This window comes from Mytilus galloprovincialis, chromosome 12 (genome assembly GCF_965363235.1).
Source record: "Mytilus galloprovincialis chromosome 12, xbMytGall1.hap1.1, whole genome shotgun sequence".
Taxonomy (NCBI): Eukaryota; Metazoa; Mollusca; class Bivalvia; order Mytilida; family Mytilidae; genus Mytilus; species Mytilus galloprovincialis.
The window spans coordinates 62,597,621-62,622,693 of NC_134849.1; the positions used below are offsets into that span (position 1 = coordinate 62,597,621).

At 33.6% G+C, this 25,073-nt stretch overlaps 1 protein-coding gene across 1 annotated transcript in view; it reads left to right on the forward strand.

Annotated features, from left to right (window-relative positions):
* The window catches only part of LOC143054500 (uncharacterized), a 100,659-nt gene that overhangs the window by 37,030 nt on the left and 38,556 nt on the right, over nt 1-25,073 (forward strand). The window contains exons 10-15 of the mRNA XM_076227519.1: nt 334-417; nt 10,620-10,718; nt 11,058-11,156; nt 11,781-11,888; nt 15,103-15,177; nt 22,969-23,020. Of these exons, the coding sequence (XP_076083634.1) occupies nt 334-417; nt 10,620-10,718; nt 11,058-11,156; nt 11,781-11,888; nt 15,103-15,177; nt 22,969-23,020 (517 nt within the window). The remainder of the gene's footprint in view (nt 1-333; nt 418-10,619; nt 10,719-11,057; nt 11,157-11,780; nt 11,889-15,102; nt 15,178-22,968; nt 23,021-25,073) is intronic.

The window sequence follows — 25,073 nt, forward strand, 5'->3', positions numbered from 1 at the left end:
TTTCTTCTTCAAAACGTAGGATCAGTATACAATGTAATCATTAAAATGCATAAGCAGGGTTTCCTCTGGGTCTATTTTCTTTTTCAACACCTCTTTTGCCAAAACAAAATATTTTTTGGCTGCTTTCAATCCCCCCCCCCCCACTAAACATACACATATTGTTTGTCACATAATTGTATAAAGAGTACAATGTCTCCCTTGTATTAACCAATAAAAATTGGTAATTCTAAAGTGTTCAATAGTTATTGTCTGGCATTAGCGTGAAAAACATTTTTAAAAGTTACTACACTTTTTACATTCTGTTAAATGTAAACTCTTATTTCTTTCCTACAGAAACTTATTGAAGCTGCTGTAAAGGGAAGTGTAGAAGAATTGAAGCTTTGCCTAGCAAACAGAGCTAACATTGATTATCAACAGGTAAACTTGTAACATTGACTATCAAGTAGGTAAACTTGTAACATTGACTACCAAATAGGTAAACTTGTAACATTGACTATCAATAGGTAAACTTGTAACATTGAATATCAAATAGGTAAACTTGTAACATTGAATATCAAGAAGGTAAACTTGTAACAGTGACTATCAAATAGGTAAACTTGTAACATTGAATATCAAATCGGTAAACTTGTAACGATGAATATCAAGAAGGTAAACATGATCATGACACAACAACGGTGTTAAACACAGAACATGATACATTATGACTTAACACAGATGTTCAACACAGAACATGATACATTATGACTTAACACAGATGTTCAACACAGAACATGATACATTATGACTTAGCACAGATGTTCAACACAGAACATGATACATTATGACTTAACACAGATGTTCAACACAGAACATGATACATTTTGACTTAACACAGATGTTCAACACAGAACATGATACATTATGACTTAACACAGATGTTCAACACAGAGCATGAGACACATCATAACACAACACTGGTGTAAAACACAGAACATGTAACACATGAGGACACTACAGTTATGGTCAACACAAAACGTGAGTCACATCATGACACAACACTGATGTTCAACACAATATTATAAATGAGCCACATTTTGACACAACAATATTGTTCGGCACAAAATTTGACATCATGACACAACATTGATGTTCAACACTGATGTTCAACAAAGGACATGGGACACACCATGACCAAACACTGATATTCATCACAAAACATGAGACATATCATGAGATACATGACACACCACTGGTGCTCAACACAGAACAAGAGCCACATAATGACATTGGTGTTCATCACATGACATGATACACATCGTGACACAACACTGATGTTCAACACAGAACATGAAACACATCATGACACAACACTGATGCTCAACACAAAACATTAGATACATCATGACACAACATTGATGCTCAACACAGAACTAGAAAAAAACATCATGACGAAACACTGATGTTCAACACAAAACATGAGACATTTCATGACACAACACTGATGTTCAACACAGAACATGAGACATTTCATGACACAAAACTGATGTTCAACACAGAACATGAGACATTTCATGACACAACACTGATGTTCAACACAGAACATGAGACATTTCATGACACAAAACTGATGTTCAACACAGAACATGAGACATTTCATGACACAAAACTGATGTTCAACACATAAAATGAAACAAATCATTACACACAACTGATGTTCAACACAAAACATGAGACATTTCATGACACAACACTGATGTTCAACACAGAACATGAGACATTTCATGACACAAAACTGATGTTCAACACAGAACATGAGACATTTCATGACACAACACTGATGTTCAACACAGAACATGAGACATTTCATGACACAAAACTGATGTTCAACACAGAACATGAGACATTTCATGACACAACACTGATGTTCAACACAGAACATGAGACATTTCATGACACAACACTGATGTTCAACACAGAACATGAGACATTTCATGACACAAAACTGATGTTCAACACAGAACATGAGACATTTCATGACACAAAACTGATGTTCAACACAAAACATGAGACATTTCATGACACAAAACTGATGTTAATAGTTATCAAAGGTACCAGGATTATAATTTAGTATGCCAGACGCCCGTTTCGTCTACATAAGACTCATCAGTGACGCTCATATCAAAATATTTATAAAACCAAACAAGTAAAAAGTTGAAGAGCATAAGTTGTTAAACCATTTAAAGCATAACATTGACCATTGCTGACACACTAATACTAACATATGGTCTGCACCTGACTACTCAGAGTAACACACAACACATGGTCTGGACCTGACTACTCAGAGTAAATAGACAAACAAATATAACAGCACACAACACATGATCTGGACCTGACTACTCAGAGTAAATAGACAAACAAATATAACAACAAACGATACATGGTCTGGACCTGACTTTTCAGAGTAAATAGACAAACAAATACAACAACTAACAACACATGTTCTGGACCTGACTACTCAGAGTAAATAGACAAACAAATACAACAACACACAACACATGTTCTGGACCTGACTACTCAGAGTAAATAGACAAACAAATATAACAACAAACGACACATGGTCTGGACCTGACTACTCAGAGTAAATAGACAAACAAATATAACAACAAACGACACATGGCCTGGACCTGATTTTTCAGAGTAAATAGACAAACAAATACAACAACTTACAACACATGTTCTGGACCTGACTACTCAGAGTAAATAGACAAACAAATATAACAACAAACGACACATGTTCTGGACCTGACTACTCAGAGTAAATAGACAAACAAGTACAACAACTAACAACACATGGCCTGGACCTGATTACTCAGAGTAAATAGACATACAAATACAACAACTAAAATCACATGGTCTGGACCTGACTTTTCAGAGTAAATAGACAAACAAATGTAACAACAGACAACACATGATCTGGACCTGACTACTCAGAGTAAATAGACAAACAAATGCAACAACACACAACACATGATCTGAACCTGACTACTCAGAGTAAATAGATAAACAAACATAACAACAAACAACACATGGTCTGGACCTGACTTCTCAGAGTACATAGACAAACAAATACAACAACTAACAACACATTGTCTGGACCTGACTACTCAGAGTAAATAGACATACAAATACAGCAACTAACAACACATGGTCTGGACCTGACTACTCAGAGTAAATAGACAAACAAATATAACAACACACAACACATGGTCTGAACCTGACCTGACTACTCAGAGTAAATAGACAAACAAATACAACAACTAACAACACATTGTCTGGACACTCAGAGTAAATAGACATACAAATACAGCAACTAACAACACATGTTCTGGACCTGACTACTCAGAGTAAATAGACAAACAAATATAACAACAAACGACACATGGTCTGGACCTGACTACTCAGAGTAAATAGACAAACAAATATAACAACACATAACACATGGCCTGGACCTGACTACTCAGAGTAAATAGACAAACAAATATAACAACACATAACACATGGCCTGGACCTGACCTGACTACTCAGTAAATAGATAAACAAATACAACAACTAACAACACATTGTCTGGACCTGACTACTCAGAGTAAATAGACAAACAAATACATCAACAAACAACACATGGTCTGGACCTGACTACTCAGAGTAAATAGACAAACAAATATAACAACACACAACACATGGTCTGGACCTGACTACTCAGAGTAAATAGACAAACAAATATAACAACAAACAACACATGGTCTGGACCTGACTACTCAGAGTAAATAGACAAACAAAGATAACAACAAACAACACATGGTCTGGACCTGACTACTCAGAGTAAATAGACAAACAAATACATCAACAAACAACACATGGTCTGGACCTGACTACTCAGAGTAAATAGACAAACAAATATAACAACACATAACACATGGCCTGGACCTGACTACTCAGAGTAAATAGACAAACAAATATAACAACACATAACACATGGCCTGGACCTGACCTGACTACTCAGTAAATAGATAAACAAATACAACAACTAACAACACATTGTCTGGACCTGACTACTCAGAGTAAATAGACAAACAAATACAACAACACACAACACATGGTCTGGACCTGACTACTCAAGAGTAAATAAACATACAAATACAAAAACTCACAACCCATGGTCTGGACCTGACTTTTCAGAGTAAATAGACAAACAAATGTAACAACAGACAACACATGATCTGGACCTGACTACTCAGAGTAAATAGACAAACAAATGCAACAACACACAACACATGGTCTGAACCTGACTACTCAGAGTAAATAGATAAACAAACATAACAACAAACAACACATGGTCTGGACCTGACTTCTCAGAGTACATAGACAAACAAATACAACAACTAACAACACATTGTCTGGACCTGACTACTCAGAGTAAATAGACATACAAATACAGCAACTAACAACACATGGTCTGGACCTGACTACTCAGAGTAAATAGACAAACAAATATAACAACACACAACACATGGTCTGAACCTGACCTGACTACTCAGAGTAAATAGACAAACAAATACAACAACTAACAACACATTGTCTGGACACTCAGAGTAAATAGACATACAAATACAGCAACTAACAACACATGTTCTGGACCTGACTACTCAGAGTAAATGGACAAACAAATATAACAACAAACGACACATGGTCTGGACCTGACTACTCAGAGTAAATAGACAAACAAATATAACAACACACAACACATGCTCTGGACCTGACTACTCAGAGTAAATAGACAAACAAATACATCAACAAACAACACATGGTCTGGACCTGACTACTCAGAGTAAATAGACAAACAAATATAACAACACACAACACATGGTCTGGACCTGACTACTCAGAGTAAATAGACAAACAAATATAACAACAAACAACACATGGTCTGGACCTGACTACTCAGAGTAAATAGACAAACAAATATAACAACAAACAACACATGGTCTGGACCTGACTACTCAGAGTAAATAGACAAACAAATACATCAACAAACAACACATGGTCTGGACCTGACTACTCAGAGTAAATAGACAAACAAATATAACAACACATAACACATGGCCTGGACCTGACTACTCAGAGTAAATAGACAAACAAATATAACAACACATAACACATGGCCTGGACCTGACCTGACTACTCAGTAAATAGATAAACAAATACAACAACTAACAACACATTGTCTGGACCTGACTACTCAGAGTAAATAGACAAACAAATACAACAACACACAACACATGGTCTGGACCTGACTACTCAAGAGTAAATAAACATACAAATACAAAAACTCACAACCCATGGTCTGGACCTGACTACTGAGAGTAAATAGACATACAAATATAACAACACCCAACACATGGCCTGGACCTGACTACTCATAGTAATTAGACAAACAAATATAACAACAAACAACACATGGTCTGGACCTGACTACTCAGAGTAAATAGACATACAAATATAACAACACCCAACACATGGCCTGGACCTGACTACTCATAGTAATTAGACAAACAAACATAACAACTAACAACACATGGTCTGGACCTGACTACTCAGAGTAAATAGACAAACAAATACAACAACACACAACACATGTTCTGGACCTGACTACTCAGAGTATATAGACATACAAATACAACAACTAACAACACATGGCCTGGACCTGACTACTCATAGTAATTAGACAAACAAATATAACAACTAACAACACATGGTCTGGACCTGACTACTCAGAGTAAATAGACAAACAAATACAACAACACACAACACATGTTCTGGACCTGACTACTCAGAATAAATACACATATAAATACAACAACTAACAACACATGGCCTGGACCTGACCTGACTACTCAGAGTATATAGACATACAAATACAACAACTAACAACACCTGGTCTGGACCTGACTACTGAGAGTATATAGACATACAAATACAACAACTAACAACACATGGTCTGGACCTGACTACTCAGAGTAAATAGAGAAACAAATATCACAACAGACAACACATGGTCTGGACCTGACTACTCAGAGTAAATAGACAAACAAATATCACAACAGACAACACATGGCCTGGACCTAACTACTCAGAGTAAATAGACAAAGAAATACAACAACTAACAACACATGATCTGGACCTGACTACTGAGAGTAAATAGACAAACAAATATAACAACACACAACACATGGTCTGGACCTGACCTGACTACTGAGAGTAAATAGACAAACAAATACAACAACAAACAACACATGGTCTGGACCTGACCTGACTACTGAGAGTAAATAGACAAACAAATACAACAACAAACAACACATGGTCTGGACCTGACCTGACTACTGAGAGTAAATAGACAAACAAATACAACAACAAACAACACATGGTCTGGACCTGACCTGACTACTGAGAGTAAATAGACAAACAAATATAACAACAAACAACACATGGTCTGGACCTGACTACTCAGAGTAAATAGACAAACAAATATAACATCTAACAACACATGATCTGGACCTGACCTGACTACTGAGAGTAAATAGACAAACAAATACAACAACAAACAACACATGGTCTGGACCTGACCTGACTACTGAGAGTAAATAGACAAACAAATACAACAACAAACAACACATGGTCTGGACCTGACCTGACTACTGAGAGTAAATAGACAAACAAATACAACAACAAACAACACATGGTCTGGACCTGACCTGACTACTGAGAGTAAATAGACAAACAAATACAACAACAAACAACACATGGTCTGGACCTGACCTGACTACTGAGAGTAAATAGACAAACAAATATAACAACAAACAACACATGGTCTGGACCTGACTACTCAGAGTAAATAGACAAACAAATATAACATCTAACAACACATGATCTGGACCTGACTACTCAGAGTAAATAGACAAACAAATATAACAACACACAACACATGTTCTGGACATGACTACTGAGAGTAAATAGACAAACAAATACAACAACACACAACACATGTTCTGGACATGACTACTGAGAGTAAATAGACAAACAAATACAACAACACACAACACATGTTCTGGACATGACTACTCAGAGTAAATAGACAAACAAATATAAAAACTAACAACACATTATCTGGTCCTGACTACTCAGAGCAAATAGACAAACAAATATAACAACTAACAACACATGTTCTGGACCTGACTACTCAGAGTAAATAGACAAACAAATACAACAACTAACAACACATTATCTGGACATGACTACTCAGAGTAAATAGACAAACAAATACATCAACAAACAACACATGGTCTGGACCTGACTACTCAGAGTAAATAGACATACAAATACAACAACTAACAACACATAGTCTGGTCCTGACTACTCAGAGTAAATAGACAAACAAATACAACAACTAACAACACATGGTCTGGACCTGACTACTCAGAGTAAATAGACAAACAAATACAACAACTAACAACACATGTTCTGGACCTGACTACTCAGAGTAAATAGACAAACAAATACTACAACAACTAACAACACATGTTCCGGACCTGACTGCTCAGAGTAAATAGACAAACAAATATAACAACACACAACACATGGTCTGGACCTGACTACTCAGAGTAAATAGACAAACAAATACAACAACTAACAACACATGTTCTGGACCTGACTACTCAGAGTAAATAGACAAACAAATACAACAACTAACAACACATGGTCTGGACCTGACTACTCAGAGTAAATAGACAAACAAATACAACAACTAACAACACATGTTCTGGACCTGACTACTCAGAGTAAATAGACAAACAAATATAACAACACACAACACATGGTCTGGACCTGACTACTCAGAGTAAATAGACAAACAAATACATCAACAAACAACACATTATCTGGACCTGACTACTCAGAGTAAATAGACAAACAAATACAACAATACACAACACATGGTCTGAACCTGACTACTCAGAGTAAATAGACAAACAAATATAACAACTAACAACACATTATCTGGACCTGACTACTCAAGAGTAAATAGACAAACAAATACAACAACTAACAACACATGTTCTGGACCTGACTACTCAGAGTAAATAGACAAACAAATATAACAACACACAACACATGGTTTGAACCTGACTACTCAGAGTAAATAGACAAACAAATACATCAACAAACAACACATGGTCTGGACATGACTACTCAAGAGTAAATAGACAAACAAATATAACAACTAACAACACATGGTCTGGACCTGACTACTCAGAGTAGAAAGACAATAAATACAACAACACACAACACATGATCTGGACCTGACAATTCAGAGTAAATAGACAAACAAATACAACAACACACAACACATGGTCTGGACCTGACCTGACTACTCAGAGTAAATAGACAAACAAATACATCAACAGACAACACATGGTCTGGACCTGACTACTCAAGAGTAAATAGACAAACAAATACAACAACACACAATACATGGTCTGAACCTGACTACTCAAGAGTAAATAGACAAACAAATACAACAACACACAACACATGGTCTGAACCTGACTACTCAGAGTAAATAGACAAACAAATACAACAACACACAACACATGGTCTGGACCTGACTACTCAGAGTAAATAGACAACCAATGCATCAACACACAACACATGATCTGGACCTGACTACTCAGAGTAAATAGACAAACAAATACAACAACACACAACACATGGTCTGGACCTGACCTGACTACTCAGAGTAAATAGACAAACAAATACATCAACAAACAACACATGGTCTGGACCTGACTACTCAAGAGTAAATAGACAAACAAATACAACAACACACAACACATGGTCTGAACCTGACTACTCAGAGTAAATAGACATATAAATACAACAACTAACAACACATGGTCTGGACCTGACTACTCAGAGTAAATAGACATACAAATATAACAACACACAACACATGGTCTGAACCTGACTACTCAGAGTAAATAGACAAACAAATACAACAACACATAACACATGGTCTTGACCTGACCTGACTACTCAGAGTAAATATACAAACAAATATAACAACAAACAACACATGGTCTGGACCTGACAATTCAGAGTAAACAGACAAACAAATATAACAACAAACAACACATGGTCTGGACCTGACTACTCAGAGTAAATAAACAATTAATATAACAACACACAACACATGGTCTGGACCTGACTACTAAGAGTAAAGAGACAAACAAATATAACAACTTACAACACATGGTCTGGACCTGACTACTCAGAGTAAATAGACAATTAATATAACAACACCCAACACATGGTCTTGACCTGACTACTCAGTAAATAGACAATTAATATAACAACATACAACACATGATCTGGACCTGACCTGACTACTCACAGTTAATAGGCAAACAAATATAACAACAAACAACACATAGTCTGGACCTGACTACTCATAGTATATAGACAAACAAATATAACAACACACAACACATGGTCCAGGTTGTCTGATTTGGTATGGGCACAAAATATGGAGGGGTTAAAAGATATTTGCTTTTGTACCATTCCCCCTTGGCCTATCTAGACCATTGGTATTAAAAATAAAACACACAATAATAAAACCTGCACTATTCTATTACCATTGGTCTGTATGTTAACTGATACTTAGTCATTATACTGAGTCAAGATTAAATCAAAATTCTGAATTAAATTAGACAGTTTTAATGGAAAAATGGATGCATGGTTTGATTTTAAAATATTTGTCTTTTTGTTTGAGTTATGGATTGTGAAGTTCTTATTTTGCTTCTTGACATGAAACAATTTTTTACACTTATGTTTCACTTGATGTTGTGTTAACAACTTTGGTCAGGTAGTGATATGTGTAAAGATCTAATGTAGAAACATCTTGTAAAAAGGACAAATAGTCATTAGATTCATATAAAATGTAATTCCATTTAATCATATAATTGTTCTGTATCTGACATGTCTGAAAATACTTCTCTTTTTAACTTTTCTTTGATTTTTTAAAAATTAATTATTATACTGAATCTGCACTAAATCCTGTTGTTAATTAGACATGATTAATGGACAACAAATGCTTGAATGAATAATAATAATAATGATAATAATAATAATCTTTATTTAAACATGTTTTAGAATCTCATTTTCTTTATGTTGTACTAAATCAGGAAATTAAACTTTTTTCTTGCTTTTTTAAATAATTTATTATTAATGCAATCTACACAAAATCCTGTTGTTATTTAGACAGGTTTAATGGACAACAAATATTTGTCAGAATCATATAAAGTGGGATCTCATTTTACTCGTAGTATTATTCTGAATCAGAAAATATAACTTTTTTCATATTTCTTTAAAAAAATTATTTTCTTAAAATTTATGATCATACTGAATCTACACTAAATCCTGTTGTTAATCAGACTGTTTTAATTAATGTGACTGGTCATTTTTGTTTATATTTATTACACAACATTGTCCAGTTTATCAGACAAGTTTTGATGTCAGTTGTATTATTCCAGGGGTTTGGAAGGACAGCATTAATGTGGGCAGCCTGGGGAGGACATGTGGAAGTGTCTCGACTACTTCTGGAGAACAGATGTAACAAAGATATCACAGATGTATGTTATCTACTAAATCTGATCACATTACTTTTAATCAACACAAAATCATGTTGTTAATTAGACAGGTTTAATGAACAACAAATATTATTTGTTAGAATCATATAAAGTGGGGTCTCATTTTACTCGTAGTATTGTTCTGAATCAGAAAATATAACTTTTTTCATTTTTCTTTGAAAAATTTACTTTTATAAAATTTATGATTTTACTGAATCTACACTAAATCCTGTTGTTAATCAGACAGTTTTAATTAATATGACTATCTATTTGTGTTTATATTTATTACACAACATTGTCCAGTTTATCAGACAAGTTTTGATGTCAGTTGTATTATTCCAGAGTCTTGGATGGACAGCATTAATGTTGGCAGCCTGGAGAGGACATGTGGAAGTGTCTCGACTACTTCTGGAGAACAGATGTAACAAAGATATCATAGATGTATGTTATCTACTAAATCTGATCACATTACTTTTAATCAAAACAAAATCATGTTGTTATTTAGACAGGTTTAATGGAAAACTAATACTATTTGTTGGAATCATATAAAGTGGGGTCTCATTTTACTTGTCTCCTCGTACTAAATCAGGAAATGTAACTATTTTTCAAATTTCTTTGAATTTTTTTTTTTTTTTAAATTGATCATTATTCTGAACCATGTTAATCAGACAGATTTCATTATTATATCAACAAATACTTGCTACAATTATATAAAATGAATTCTCATTTAGCTCAGTGCATTGCACTGAATCCCTTGATATAAATATTTTATGCATTTCTTGAAAAAAGGTTAACATGACATTTCTGATGAAAGTTCTGACATCCCATAAAAACAAGTTGTTGTTTATTTGTTCTTTATTTACAATATGAATACAAGTTTGACTGGTCATTTTGTTCAGTTTTGACCACTGATTCATGTGATATACATTTTGTTTTTATTTATTACACAACATTATCCTGTTTATCAGACAAGTTTTATATCAGTTGTAGGATATGTTGTATTCTATTTATATTGGTAACAAAGTAGTATCATCAATATTTACATGTTATTTTGTATAATTATAGAAAGATGGTAAAACAGCTCTACATCTGGCTGCTGAGTATGGTGGTCTACATGTCACAAGATGTCTAGTAGAAGAAGGAGGCATCAGTCCCTTTGTTAAAACACATGAAGTAATAAATCATAGTAAAGGCTCAGTATTCAACTAGTAAATAATGCAACACTAAAATGATGTTTAAGATATTTTTGGTCAAATGGAATTTTTTTTCTCAAGGTTATAGTTACACATATGTCATATGATACTTTAAATTGAACTAAAAATATGAAAGTGTTTTATAGACTTGTATCGCTTAGTTTTACTATAAAACACATGAACATAGATGATCATATAAAAGAAATCCAGTATTTGTTTTCAAAATCTTCAAAAATAAAATGATTTTGTTTATAGACCACTAATACATTTTGGGTGATTAGTTATACTAAAAGGGGATAATTTTATTATTCCATAATTTGTAAGCCAAATTATATGAATATCTTAGTTTTAGGGAAAAGAAGCAATAATAATAATAATAATAAATTCTTTATTTAAAGAGAGTAAACTCAGTTAGTTACAATAAACTAATCTTCCATGAGGCCCTCAAAAAGATAGTAATAACCTATAAGTAAATGGATAAAATAGTTTTTGATATCAAAAATAATAATTTGTATTGATTCAAAATTAGACCTGGCAATATCCTGAATATGGCACTTGTTATCATTAAACAAAATGAAAACCAACAAACTGTCAAAAGACCCATACACCAATCCGTTGTCGTGAAAATGATAGCAAAATTATTAGATAGTATCAAAATAGTCTTAAGCAATACATTAAATAAAGGCAACAGTAGTAGAAATTCATAGATCGATAGAGAAAAAAATAAATCTGGGTTACAAACTAAAACTGAGGGAAACGCATCGAATATAAGAGAACTACGCTACAACAGAAACACAACATTAAAATGTAACACACACAGGAAACGAACTATAATATAACAATGGCCATTTCCCTCACTTGGTAAAGGGCATTTTAAAATAAAAATGGTGGGCACGCCAAACCTCCTGCTTTAATGGCGATGTTAATTATAACATTAAACTGACAACATTACAAAACTGGACTACAATACAAATAAATTGGAGAAAATATAGACAGAGAAACAAATGAATAATAGCCAACAAAAGGTACCAGGTTAAAAATTTAATACGCCAGACGTACAAGTTCATCATATATTTATAATTTAATAGTTAAAAAAACATTCGATTTTACGTAACAGTTACTTTATCTAAGTTATCTCTCCTTATATCAGAGTTATCTCCCCTTATATGGCAAAGTTTTAAAAACAATTAATTAATCTGTTTTTTTGTAAAATATAGCAGTAAATATGATAAATCACATTATTTCCTATATTAACATGAAAAGTCTTGCACATAAATTACAGACAACTTTCGAAATTTGCAAATTTTATTAAAGATCTCGACTGTTTATTGTCTGTTTTTTTCAAAATCCAATATGGAGGAAGACACCCCAGCCTCCTTAAGACTGCAAATTTCTTCAAATTCTTGTTTTTAATCTATATAGTTGGAATAGCTGCAGATAAAACTCTTATCTGTGCCATACCATAGATACTCGAGTATAAGTCGATCCACTTATAAGTCGGATGCCTTTTCAGCTTTAAAATCTAAGGATTCAGTCTTGACCCGCCTATAAGTCGGTTTAAATTGGGACTTTTTTTTTGGCAGCAGAAAGTAACTGATCATCAGCAAAATCAAGAAATTAAATTGAGATTCATGTATTGAATGAATGTTTGTTTCTTTAAATAAGTACATGTAGAATTGATGTTCATCCTGATAATTTATTCTTTTGATAATAATAAAGATGTATTCATTTCTTGTTTCTTGTTTTTTTTCACTGTTTTGCCTCATATTGTTTACGTAATGCATCAATGATTTTGTAGTGTATGACCAAACACCTTTTGTTTGAGAAAAACGAATATAATAAACCAACATAAACCTTAACAAAATAAAAGTCAAACGAAAAAAATAAATTAATCCTGTTAATCATTCATAACAGACCAGTCATAGTAATAAATAAACTGAGACATAGGATAGACACCATCAATTAATGGATTATAGAAATCAAGGGACACTAACTAATTAACCTATTAACCTGTCACTGATATTTTTCACACCTATAGTGAATACAACTCTTCGTCACTTAATTAGGGGTTATTCATGGATTATATTGGCTTGTCAATCAATGTTGTAATTTTTAATAAAAACAATAATAACACAATTAGTCGGTTAGATACATTCTTTTTATATATTAAGTACATTATTATCTTCTTCTGATTTCTGGTTCTTGGCTCTTCCTTTGGAATGATACAAAACCATGTGACCATGAAAAGTCAATAGACAAAACGGAAACAGTGGGAAATTCAACACAAATGTTAACAGAGAGCAAATAAAACACAAAGACAGTTACTGTATTTTAGTCATTTATTTTCCACAAAAGCTATTTATTTAGAGATTTATGTAGTTTTGGTCAGGAAATTCACATCTGACCACCTTTCTTGAGCTTGGATTTTTCCTCTGGTCTCGGGATCTCGCTTATAAGTCGGTACCTTTCTCTGGATTCTGAATTTTACTCCCAAACTTCCAACTTATAAGCGAGTACCTACAGTAATTTATGTATTTCCTTATCTATACAATGTCAGTGTTAACACTAAAAACTATGAAATCTGTAAAATAACAATATACAGTTATAGGAGAGTATGGATAGGATATACAGAATAGAAAATCATGAATGATAGAAAAAAACTTCAGGAATAGAGAGAATTGGACAAAAAGATGATGAATAGAAAATAATGGGGTGCAAAAATATAAAAAATAGAGAAAAATGGGGTGCTAAAATATAAAAAAAAAAAACTTGGGAATAATTTGTCCAAAAAATAAAAAATAAAGAGTCAAAAAACAAAAACAAATCCTACAACCCTCATCTAGACATAAGGATGCATTAACAGATTTAAAAAAAAAAAACGCGTAGAAAAAATAAAAGCATATGAAATAATCTCAATCTGTCAGTAATTAGTCTAAAACTAATTACTGACAGATTGAGATTATTTCATATGCTTTTAAAAAAAGCCTTCTTAAAGGCTACAGAAAAAGTTATACAAATATTCAGAATGTTGTTCATGAGTTATATTTTATAATTGAAAATAATATGGTTAGCACCTGTAAAAACAAAATAAGACACCACTCAGCTGCTACTGGTCTTGTTTATTGTATGATATGTGTTACAAAAGTCTTCTTTGTAATAATCAGATAAAGGCAATATAAAGATTTGTATTTCAGGGTAAGACTCCATACGATCTGGCAGCAACTGCAGGAATATTCGGGCCGAATAAAGAAGTGATGGAATACTTACAGGTACACATACTTTTAAATTACAAATGTTTACACTTAGAATAAATCAGGTACAAAACCAGGATACTCTAGGGGACATTCTTTATGTCTTGAAATAAAAATTTCAAATTCTAATGCAATTTATTTGTTATAACGATTTTGATTGGACAAAATCATATATTTGAGAGGCTAAATTCAACGTTTTACCAGCCTTTCACAAAGCTAAGCCACCATTTTGAATTCAGGAAATTATTGGTTTGTGATTTCTTCAATATTAAACAAAATTAGTAGATGTTTTTTTATTTCATTCAAGAGTGTTAAGGAGAAAACGAGCTTTGCTAAATTCTATTTGAGATTCTTACACCGACAGTCTGTCTATAACCTCCTTTTCATGGTTAACTAGTCTCATCTCAGATCAGGTTTGGGGTAATTGTAATTGTAATCATTAGTCAGCTATAATTCATTTCAATTTTTTAAGTAATCATTGTAATCATTAATCAACCAAAAATTACAAGTAATTTGATTTAATCAATTACTTTTCAAAACATCTTTTAATCCTTATTTTTTTTACAGTATTACATTCTGATTAAATTGGTGAAAAATTCAAAAAATTGCCTTTATTTTCAATATGAAAAAATAAAATATTTCATGTCTTGGATAAACCTTTTGTTATTCATTTTAAATAAATAGGATAACTTTATTTAGTATGTGCATACATGTACCTTGTAAGGTCCCCATGTCTGTCAGAGAGTTTTCATTTGACCTCAATCTTATTTCATTGTTCAGTGATCAAGGTTAAGTTTTCATGGTCAAGTCCATATATCAGATACAATAATCAAAAATTATACTCTAATTATACCCCACGCAAGGAGTTGCAGAGGGTATAATGTTTTTGACCTGTCTGTCCGTCCGTCAGTCCGTCCGTCCGTCAGTCCTGTTTCTTGTCATCGCAACTCCTCTCAAACCGCACAACAGAATTTCACGAAACCTTTTCAGATAATAAGGACATACTATGTAGTTGTGCATATCGACGGGAAATTGCGATTCAATTTTTTTTCTAGGAGTTACGCCCCTTTGAACTTATTTATTTAATGTACTACTGCAACAGTTTGTCATCGCAACTTCTCTCAAACCACTCAACAGAATTTCACGAAACCTTTTCAGATAATAAGGACATACTATGTAGTTGTGCATATCGACAGGAAATTGCGATTCAATGTTTTTTCTAGGAGTTACGCCCCTTTGAACTTATTTACTCCAATGTACTACTGCAACAGTTTGTCATCGCAACTCCTCGCAAACCACACAACAGAATTTCACGAAACCTTTTCAGATAATAAGGACAGACTATGTAGTTGTGCATATCGACGGGAAATTGCGATTCAATTTTTTTTCTAGGAGTTATGCCTCTTTGAACTTATTTACTTTAATGTACTACTGCAACAGTTTGTCATCGCAACTCCTCTCAAACCACACAACAGAATTTCACGAAACCTTTTCAGATAATAAGGACATACTATGTAGTTGTGCATATCGACGGGAAATTGCGATTCAATTTTTTTTCTAGTAGTTACGCCCCTTTGAACTTATTTGCTTCAATGTACTACTGCAACAGTTTGTCATCGCAACTCCTCTCAAACCACACAACAGAATTTCACAAAACCTTTTTTAGATAATAAGGACATACTATGTAGTTGTGCATATCGATGGGAAATTGCGATTCAATTTTTTTTCTAGGAGTTATGCCTCTTTGAACTTATTTACTTTAATGTACTACTGCAACAGTTTGTCATCGCAACTCCTCTCAAACCACACAACAGAATTTCACGAAACCTTTTCAGATAATAAGGACATACTATGTAGTTGTGCATATCAATGGGAAATTGCGATTCAATTTTTTTTCTAGGAGTTACGCCCCTTTGAACTTATTTGCTTCCATGTACTACTGCAACAGTTTGTCATCTCAACTCCTCTGAAACCACACAACAGAATTTCATGAAATTTTGTAGATAATAAGGACATACTATTTAGATGTGCATATTGGTAGGAAATTAATTTTTCTTATACAATTTTTTCTTCTTACACTTATTTAATTTCTCCAATGACAATGTGGGGACGTGGGGTATGTGAGCGTGCTCACTAAGGTTCTTTAATTGGTGTATGAAATGATCGTAAGGTGTACATGTCCAACTGGCAGGTGTCATCTGACCTTCACCTCATGTTCATGGTTCAGTGGTGTAATTTGATTTTTTGTGTTGTTCTTTTTTTCTAATATTATATGCAATAGGTCAACTATATTTGGTGTATGGAAGTAAATTAAGATGTACATGTCAGTCTTGCAAGTGTATTTGAACTTGACCTCATGGTTCATTGTTCATTGTTAAGTTTTTGTGTTTTGGTCTATTTCTCTTGAACTATAATCAATAGGTCAACTATATTTGATGTTTCGAATGATTGTAAGTTGTATATGTCTGTCTTGTAGGTATCACCTGACCTTGACCTCATGCTCATGGTTGATTAGTCGATATTAAGTTTTCATGGTTAAGTTTCTTTCTTGGATTCTATAGGCAATATGCCAAATACATTTGGTGTATGGAATGATTGTAAGGTGTATATGTCTGTCTGGCAGTATGATCTGACCTTGACCTCATTTTCATGGTTAATTAGTAAATGTTAAGTTTCTTTCTTAGATATTAAATGTAATAGGTCAACTATATTTATTGCATATATCTATTGTAAGGTGTACATGTCTTGTATAGTTTATCTGACCTTGATCTTCTTTTCATGGTTCATTGGTCATTGTTCAGTTTTCCTGGTTAATATGTTTCTTAGAAACTATAAGTAATAGATCAACTATATTTTGTGCCTGAAACGATTGTGATTTGTACATGTATTTCCGGTTTGGTTTATCTGATCTTGACCAAATTTTCTTGGATCATGTACAGTTTATGTGATACTTGAAGTAAAGCTTTATATTTAGGAATAACAACATAAAATCAGTAGCCAGTAAAGGAGGTGAGACATGTCAGCGTGTGCCCTCTTGTTACGTTTTGGTCTGTTTTTCAAATAATTATAGCAACATAAGCAATGTTAAGTTTTTGTGTTTTGGTCTGTTTTTCAATTACCATAAGCAAAAGGTCAACTATATTTGGTGTATACAAAAATTGTAAGGTTTACATGTCTGTCTAATAGGATTTATCTGACCTTGACCTCAATTTTATAGATCTTTCAAAATGTTAAGTTTGTGTAATACTTTTAGTTAAATTTTATCCTTTAGACTTTCATTTAATCAATGGTCAGTAAAGGAGGCAAGACATTTCAGCGTGTGCACTCTTGTTATGTTTTGGTCTGTTTTTCAAATACTTATAGCAATATGAGCAATATGTCAGCTATATTTTGTATATTGAATAATTGTAAGGTGTGCATGTCTGTTTCGCAGGTATAATCTGACCTTGACCTAATTTTCATGCATGGTTTATTGGTCAATGTTAAGTTTTTGTTTTGGTTTGTTTTCCAATTACCATAAGCCAAAAGTCAACTATATTTGGTATATAAAAAAATGTAAGGTGTATATGTCTGTCTGTTGACCTTGACCTCAATGTCAGATCTTTAATGTTTAATTTGTGTAATACTTTTAGTTAAACCTTTCATCTTTAAGAATTTCATGAAATCAATGGTCAGTAAAGGAGGCGAGACATTTCAGCGTGTACACTCTTGTTGAAGACATTTGACCTTTTATTTTTGGAAAAAACTTAGTGTCTTTGTGTTGTTGGGATGTACAAGTACCCGGCCACGTCCACTCTTTGTTTTTGTTAAATGTATTTCTAATTGTATCCATCTGATGAGTTTAGCCTTTTTCAATTGATTTTTATAGTTCGTTATTATGTTGAACTGTTTTAACCACTGTCCCAGGTTAGGAGGAGGGTTGGGATCCCGCTAACATCTTTTACCCCGCCACGTTCTGTATGTATGTGTCTGTCCCAAGTCAGGAACCTGTAATGCAGTGGTTGTCGTTTGTTGCTGTGTTACATATTTGTTTTTTCGTTTATTTTTTTTTGTACATTAATTAGGCCGTTAGTTTTCTTTTTTTAATTGTTTTACATTTGTCATTTCGGGGCCTTTTATAGCTGACTATGCAGTATGGGCTTTGCTCATTGTTGAAGGCCTTACGGTGACCTATAATTGTTGATTTCTGTGTTATTTGGTCTCTTGTGAAGAGTTGTCTCATTGGCAATCATACCACATCTTCTTTTTAGCTCACCTAGCCCTAAGTGAGCTTTTCTCATCCCTTGGCGTCCGTCGTCGTCGTCCGTCGTTAACTTTTACAAAAATCTTCTCCTCTGAAACTACTGGGCCAAATTAAACTAAACTTGGCCACAATCATCATTGGGTATCTAGTTTAAAAAATGTGTGGCCTGACCTGGCCAACCAACCAAGATGGCCGCCATGGCTAAAAATAGAACATAAGGGTAAAATGGAGTTTTTGGCTTATAACTCAAAAACCAAAGCATTTAGAGCAAATCTGTTATGGGGGTAAAATTGTTTATCAGGTCAAGATCTATCTGCCCTCAAATTTTCAGATGAATCCGACAACCCGTTGTTGGGTTGCTGCCCCTGAACTGGTAATTTTAGGGAAATTTTGCTGTTTTTGGTTATTATCTTGAATATTATTATAGATAGAGATAAACTGTAAACAGCAATAATGTTCAGCAAAGTAAGATTTACAAATAAGTCAACATGACCAAAACGGTCAGTTGACCCCTTTAGGAGTTATTGACCTTTATAGTAAATTTTTAACCATTTTTCGTAAATCTTAGTAATCTTTTACAAAAATCTTCTCCTCTGAAACTACTGGGCCAAATTAAACCAAACTTGGCCACAATCATCATTGGGGTATCTTCTTTAAAAAATGTGTGGCGTGACCCTGCCAACCAACCAAGATGGCCGCCATGGCTAAAAATAGAACATAGGGGTAAAATGTAGATTTTGGCTTATAAGTCAAAACCAAAGCATTTAGAGCAAATCTGACATGGGGGATTAAATAATCTATTAGGTCAAGATCTATCTGCCCTGAAATTTTCAGACAAATCAGACAACCCATTGTTGAGTTGTTGCCCCTGAATTAGTAATTTTAAGGAAATTTTGCAGTATTTGCTTATTATCTTGAATATTATTATAGATAGAGATAAACTGTAAACAGCAATAATGTTCAGCAAAGCAAGATCTACAAAGAAGTCAACATGACCAAAATTGTCAGTTGACCCATTAAGGAGTTATTGCCCTTTATAGTCAATTTTTAACCATTTTTTTTTTAAATTTTAGTATTCTTTTAAAAAATCTTCTCTGAAACTACTGGGCCAAATTTAACTAAACTTGGCCACAATCATCATTTGGGTATCTAGTTTTAAAAATGTGTATGGCCGCCATGGCTAAAAGTAGTACAAAGGGGCGAAATGTAGATTTTGGCTTATATCTCTGAAACCAAAGCATTTAGAGCAAATCTGACTTTGGGGTAAAATTGTTTATCAGGTCAAGATCTATCTGCCCTGAAATTTTCAGAGAAAACAGACAACCTGTTGTTGGGTTGCTGCCCCAGAATTAGTAGTTTTAAGGAAATTTTGCAGATTTTGGTTATTATCTTGAATGTTATAATAGATAGAGATAAACTGTAAACAGCAATAATGTTCTGCAAAGTAAGATCTACAAATAGGTCAACATGACCAAAATTGTCAGTTTACCCCTTAATATTGCCCTTTATAGTCATTTTTTTAACAATTTTCATAAATTTTTGTAAATTTTTAGAATATATTTTCCACTGTAATTACTGGGCCTAGTTCATTATAGATAGAGATAATTGTAGCAAGAAGAATGTCCAGTAAAGTAAGATCTACAAACACATCATGATCACCAAAACACAGTTTTGTCCTGAATTTATCTGTGTCCATTGTTTAATATGCACATAGACCAAGGTGAGCGACACAGGCTTTTGAGAGCCTCTAGTTTATAATCATCGTAGATACAAGGATTAAAATTTTCTACGACAGTTGCTTGTTTCGTCTTCAAAGGACTCATCAGGGATGCTTGAATTAAAAAATATGTCAAAAAATAGATGGGGTATGTGTCCATGGGACACAGATGATGCCCCCGCTTGCATATCATATAAAATTATAAAGGGACATAACTAAAGAACAGTGAAAGTGACGCTAGCTACCCAAATTTGTACTTGATCTGCGTTTTGTTGTAATAAATATTGTGTATAAGTTTCATATCACTTGGTTGAGGCTAACTGTAGTTAGAGAACGAAAACGAAAAATTCAACAATTTTTCCATTTGTATAAAAGGGGCATAACTCTAGAACGGTTAAAGTGAAACCAACACAATTCAAACTTGTTCTTTATTTTGTGGTACTAAGCATTGTGTATAAGTTTCATAACATTTGGTTCCGGCTAACTTAAGTTACATAACAGAAACGAAAAAAATCAGCATTTTTTTCCATTTGTAAAGGGCCATAACTCTAGAACGGTGAAAATTCAAACTTGATCTATATTTTGTGGTAATAAGCATTCTGCATAAATTTCATAACATTTGGTTGAGGCAAACTAAAGTTAGAGAACGGAAACGAAAAATTCAGCATTTTGTCAATTTGTAAAGGGGTATAACTCTTAAAGTGACGCCACCAAAATTCAAACTTGATCTGTATATATTTTGTGGTAATAAGCATTGTGTATAAATTTTATAACATTTGGTTGAGGCCGGAAACCAAATTTGGGATGTACGGATGGACGGACAGACGAATGGACGGACGGACAAATGGTCGAACCGACACACAAACAGATAAACACTAATATAAGTCAAAATTTGTCATTTTTAAAGGTCAATAACTCCTGTTGTTTATTGCTTTTTGTCATATTGACATTTTTGTAGATCATGTATAGCTGATAAGTTTATCATCATGGAATCCAAGTGATTAGCAAGCACTTATGTGTTGACATGAATTATTCTTGATATTATGATTATGGTCATAATTACAAATTAACTGTTTACAAAACTTTCGGTTTTTATGAATACTAAGAATTTTCTACCACAGGAATATAGTTTTAGCTGTATTTGGCAAAAACTCTCGGAATTTTGGGTCCTCCATAATTTTCAACTTTGTACTTTATTTTGCCCTTTTTATGCCCCGCTGTAGCAGAGGGGCATTAAGTTTTAGCCTTGTCCGTCTGTACATACGTCCATCCGTACGTCCGTCTGTTGGTCCATTTGTTTCCCGCTTCAGGTTGAAGTTTGAGCGATATCAAGGCACCGTCGAGCCTCTAGCTTGTTTATACCCCAAATACTACGTACCTTGAAGGACAATTTTTTTATACGATTGTACATGGATACTTGATTTACTCGATTTTACGTATGCTTAAAATGGAGGTTATCCAAAATTGGACGGATACATTGTATCAAGACAAATGATAACAAGTGTGAGATCACTGCGGAATATTAGAATATTCTACAGATGGAACAATTTTCCATTTAAAGGTGCATTCAAAATGCATTTGCAAATCAACATGAAGCAAGTTTATGTCTACAAGGGAATGTTCCAAATTCAAAAACCACCTTTACACTGTAAACTATATATATATCTATTACTCTAGGCCACACATTTTCCTGAAAAATATGAAAATTTGTTCGATATAAATATTATATAATGTGAAGCATTTGTTTTATAAAGTATATTTTGGGGGGTTGATATCTTTTAGAATTTTTATAGTGCAACAAGTGACATGAGTAAAGATATATTCACAGTGCGTATTCCTAATTTTTCAGACTGTCATGTCAGAGAAATCTTCAGGCGTGACTGCTGGACTAGGGATAGAAGGTAATTTTCTTTAACTTTATTTCATTATAAGTTTATTATTACTAATAACAACATGTTTTTTTATAGACGTCATGCAATTAACTGTAATGTATTGATGAGATTAATCACTATAAAAGATAACTTGGAGCTATAGCGTTAGCAGCTTTCTAGTATATATATGAAATACATGACATAGCAAGTACCCTCAGATATATGTCTTCTATAGGATGCTATAATACGTGTTCATACATACTTTGTAATTGCAAGCAATATTCTACTTTGCTTGAATTATTTCCCCAAGAAAAAAGGTAGCCATTGTACAGACAATACGCTGACATAATAGCTGTTAGAAAATATTTATTTTTGTCTCACCTGCGACCCAAGTCATAGAAAGTAAGACATAACACTCCAATCATGTCATGCATCAGTCATCAAGGTAAAGCTTTTGTTGTCAAGTCCGTTTCTAAGTTACGTACTATAAACAAAATGTAAACTATATTTGATGTAAAGAATTATTGTAAGATGAACATGTCTGTCTGGCAGCCTTAATCTGACCTTGATATCATCTTCATGGTTCATTGGTAAATGTTGAGTTTTGTTTTCGTCCGTTTCTCAGATCCTGTAAGCAATACATTATAGGTCAACTATATTTGGTTTTCGTGATGATGGTAAGGTGAACAAGTCTGTTTGGCAGGATTCATCTCACTAAATCATAATTCTGGTACCTTTGATAACTATTTACACCACTGGGTCGATGCTTCGTCCCCTAGGTTATCACCAGCCCAGTAGTCAAAACTTCGGTTATGACAAGAATATCAATAGTGTGGTCATTTTTATAAATTTCCTGCACGAAGTCGAAGGGGATTAAACGTGTGTACTCTGTCCGTCTGTCTGTCCGGCTGTCTGTCATTAGATTGCTGACTTGGGTGAAAACAATTACAGCGGGTTTTAACGTTTCAATGGTACCAAACCTTCTCCCGTCGTCGTCCAGCGTTAGCTTTTACAAAAATCTTCTCCTCTGAAACTACTGGGCCAAATCAAACCAAACTTGGCCACAATCATCATTGGGGTATCAAGTTTAAAAAATGTGTGGCGTGACCCGGTCAACCAACTTAGATGGCCGCCACGGCAAAAAATAGAACATAGGGGTAAAATGCAGTTTTTGGCTTATAACTCAAAAACCAAAGCATTTAGAGGAAATCTGACACTGGGTAAAAATGTTTATCAGGTCAAGATCTATCTGCCCTGAAATTTTCAGATGAATCGGTCAACCTGTTGTTGGGTTGCTGCCCCTGAATTGGTAATTTTGAGGAAATTTTGCTGTTTTTGGGTATTATCTTGAATATTATTATAGATAGAGATAAACTGTAAACAGCAATAATGTTCAGCAAAGTAAGATTTACAAATAAGTCAATATGACCAAAATGGTCAGTTGACCCCTTTAGGAGTTATTGCCCTTTATAGTCAATTTTTAACCATTTTTCATAAATCTAAGGAATCTTTTACAAAAATCTTCTCCTCTGAAACTACTGGGCCAAATTAATCCAAACTTGGCCACAATCATCTTTGAGGTATCTAGTTTGAAAAATGTGTCCGATGGCCTGGCCATTCAACCAAGATGGCCGCAACGGCTAAAATTATAACAGGGGTAAAATGTAGATTTTGGCTTATAACTCTGAAACCAAAGCATTTAGAGCAAATCTGACAGGAAGATAAAATGTTAATCAAGTCAATATCTATCTGCCCTGAAATTTTCAGATGAATTGGACAATCGGTTGTTGGGTTGCTGCCCTCCAATTGGTAATTTTTAAAGAAATTTTGCCGTTTTTCGGTTATTATCTTGAATACTACTATAGATAGAGATAAACTGTAAATAGCAATAATGTTCAGCAAAATAAGATCTACAAATAAGTCAACATGACCTAAATGGTCAATTGACCCCTTAAGGAGTTATTGCCCTTTATAGTCAATTTTTAACAATTTTCATTAATTTGGTAAATTTATGTAAATTTTTACCAAATATTTTTTCTCTGTTACTAATGGGCAAGGTTCATTATAGATATAATTGTAAAAA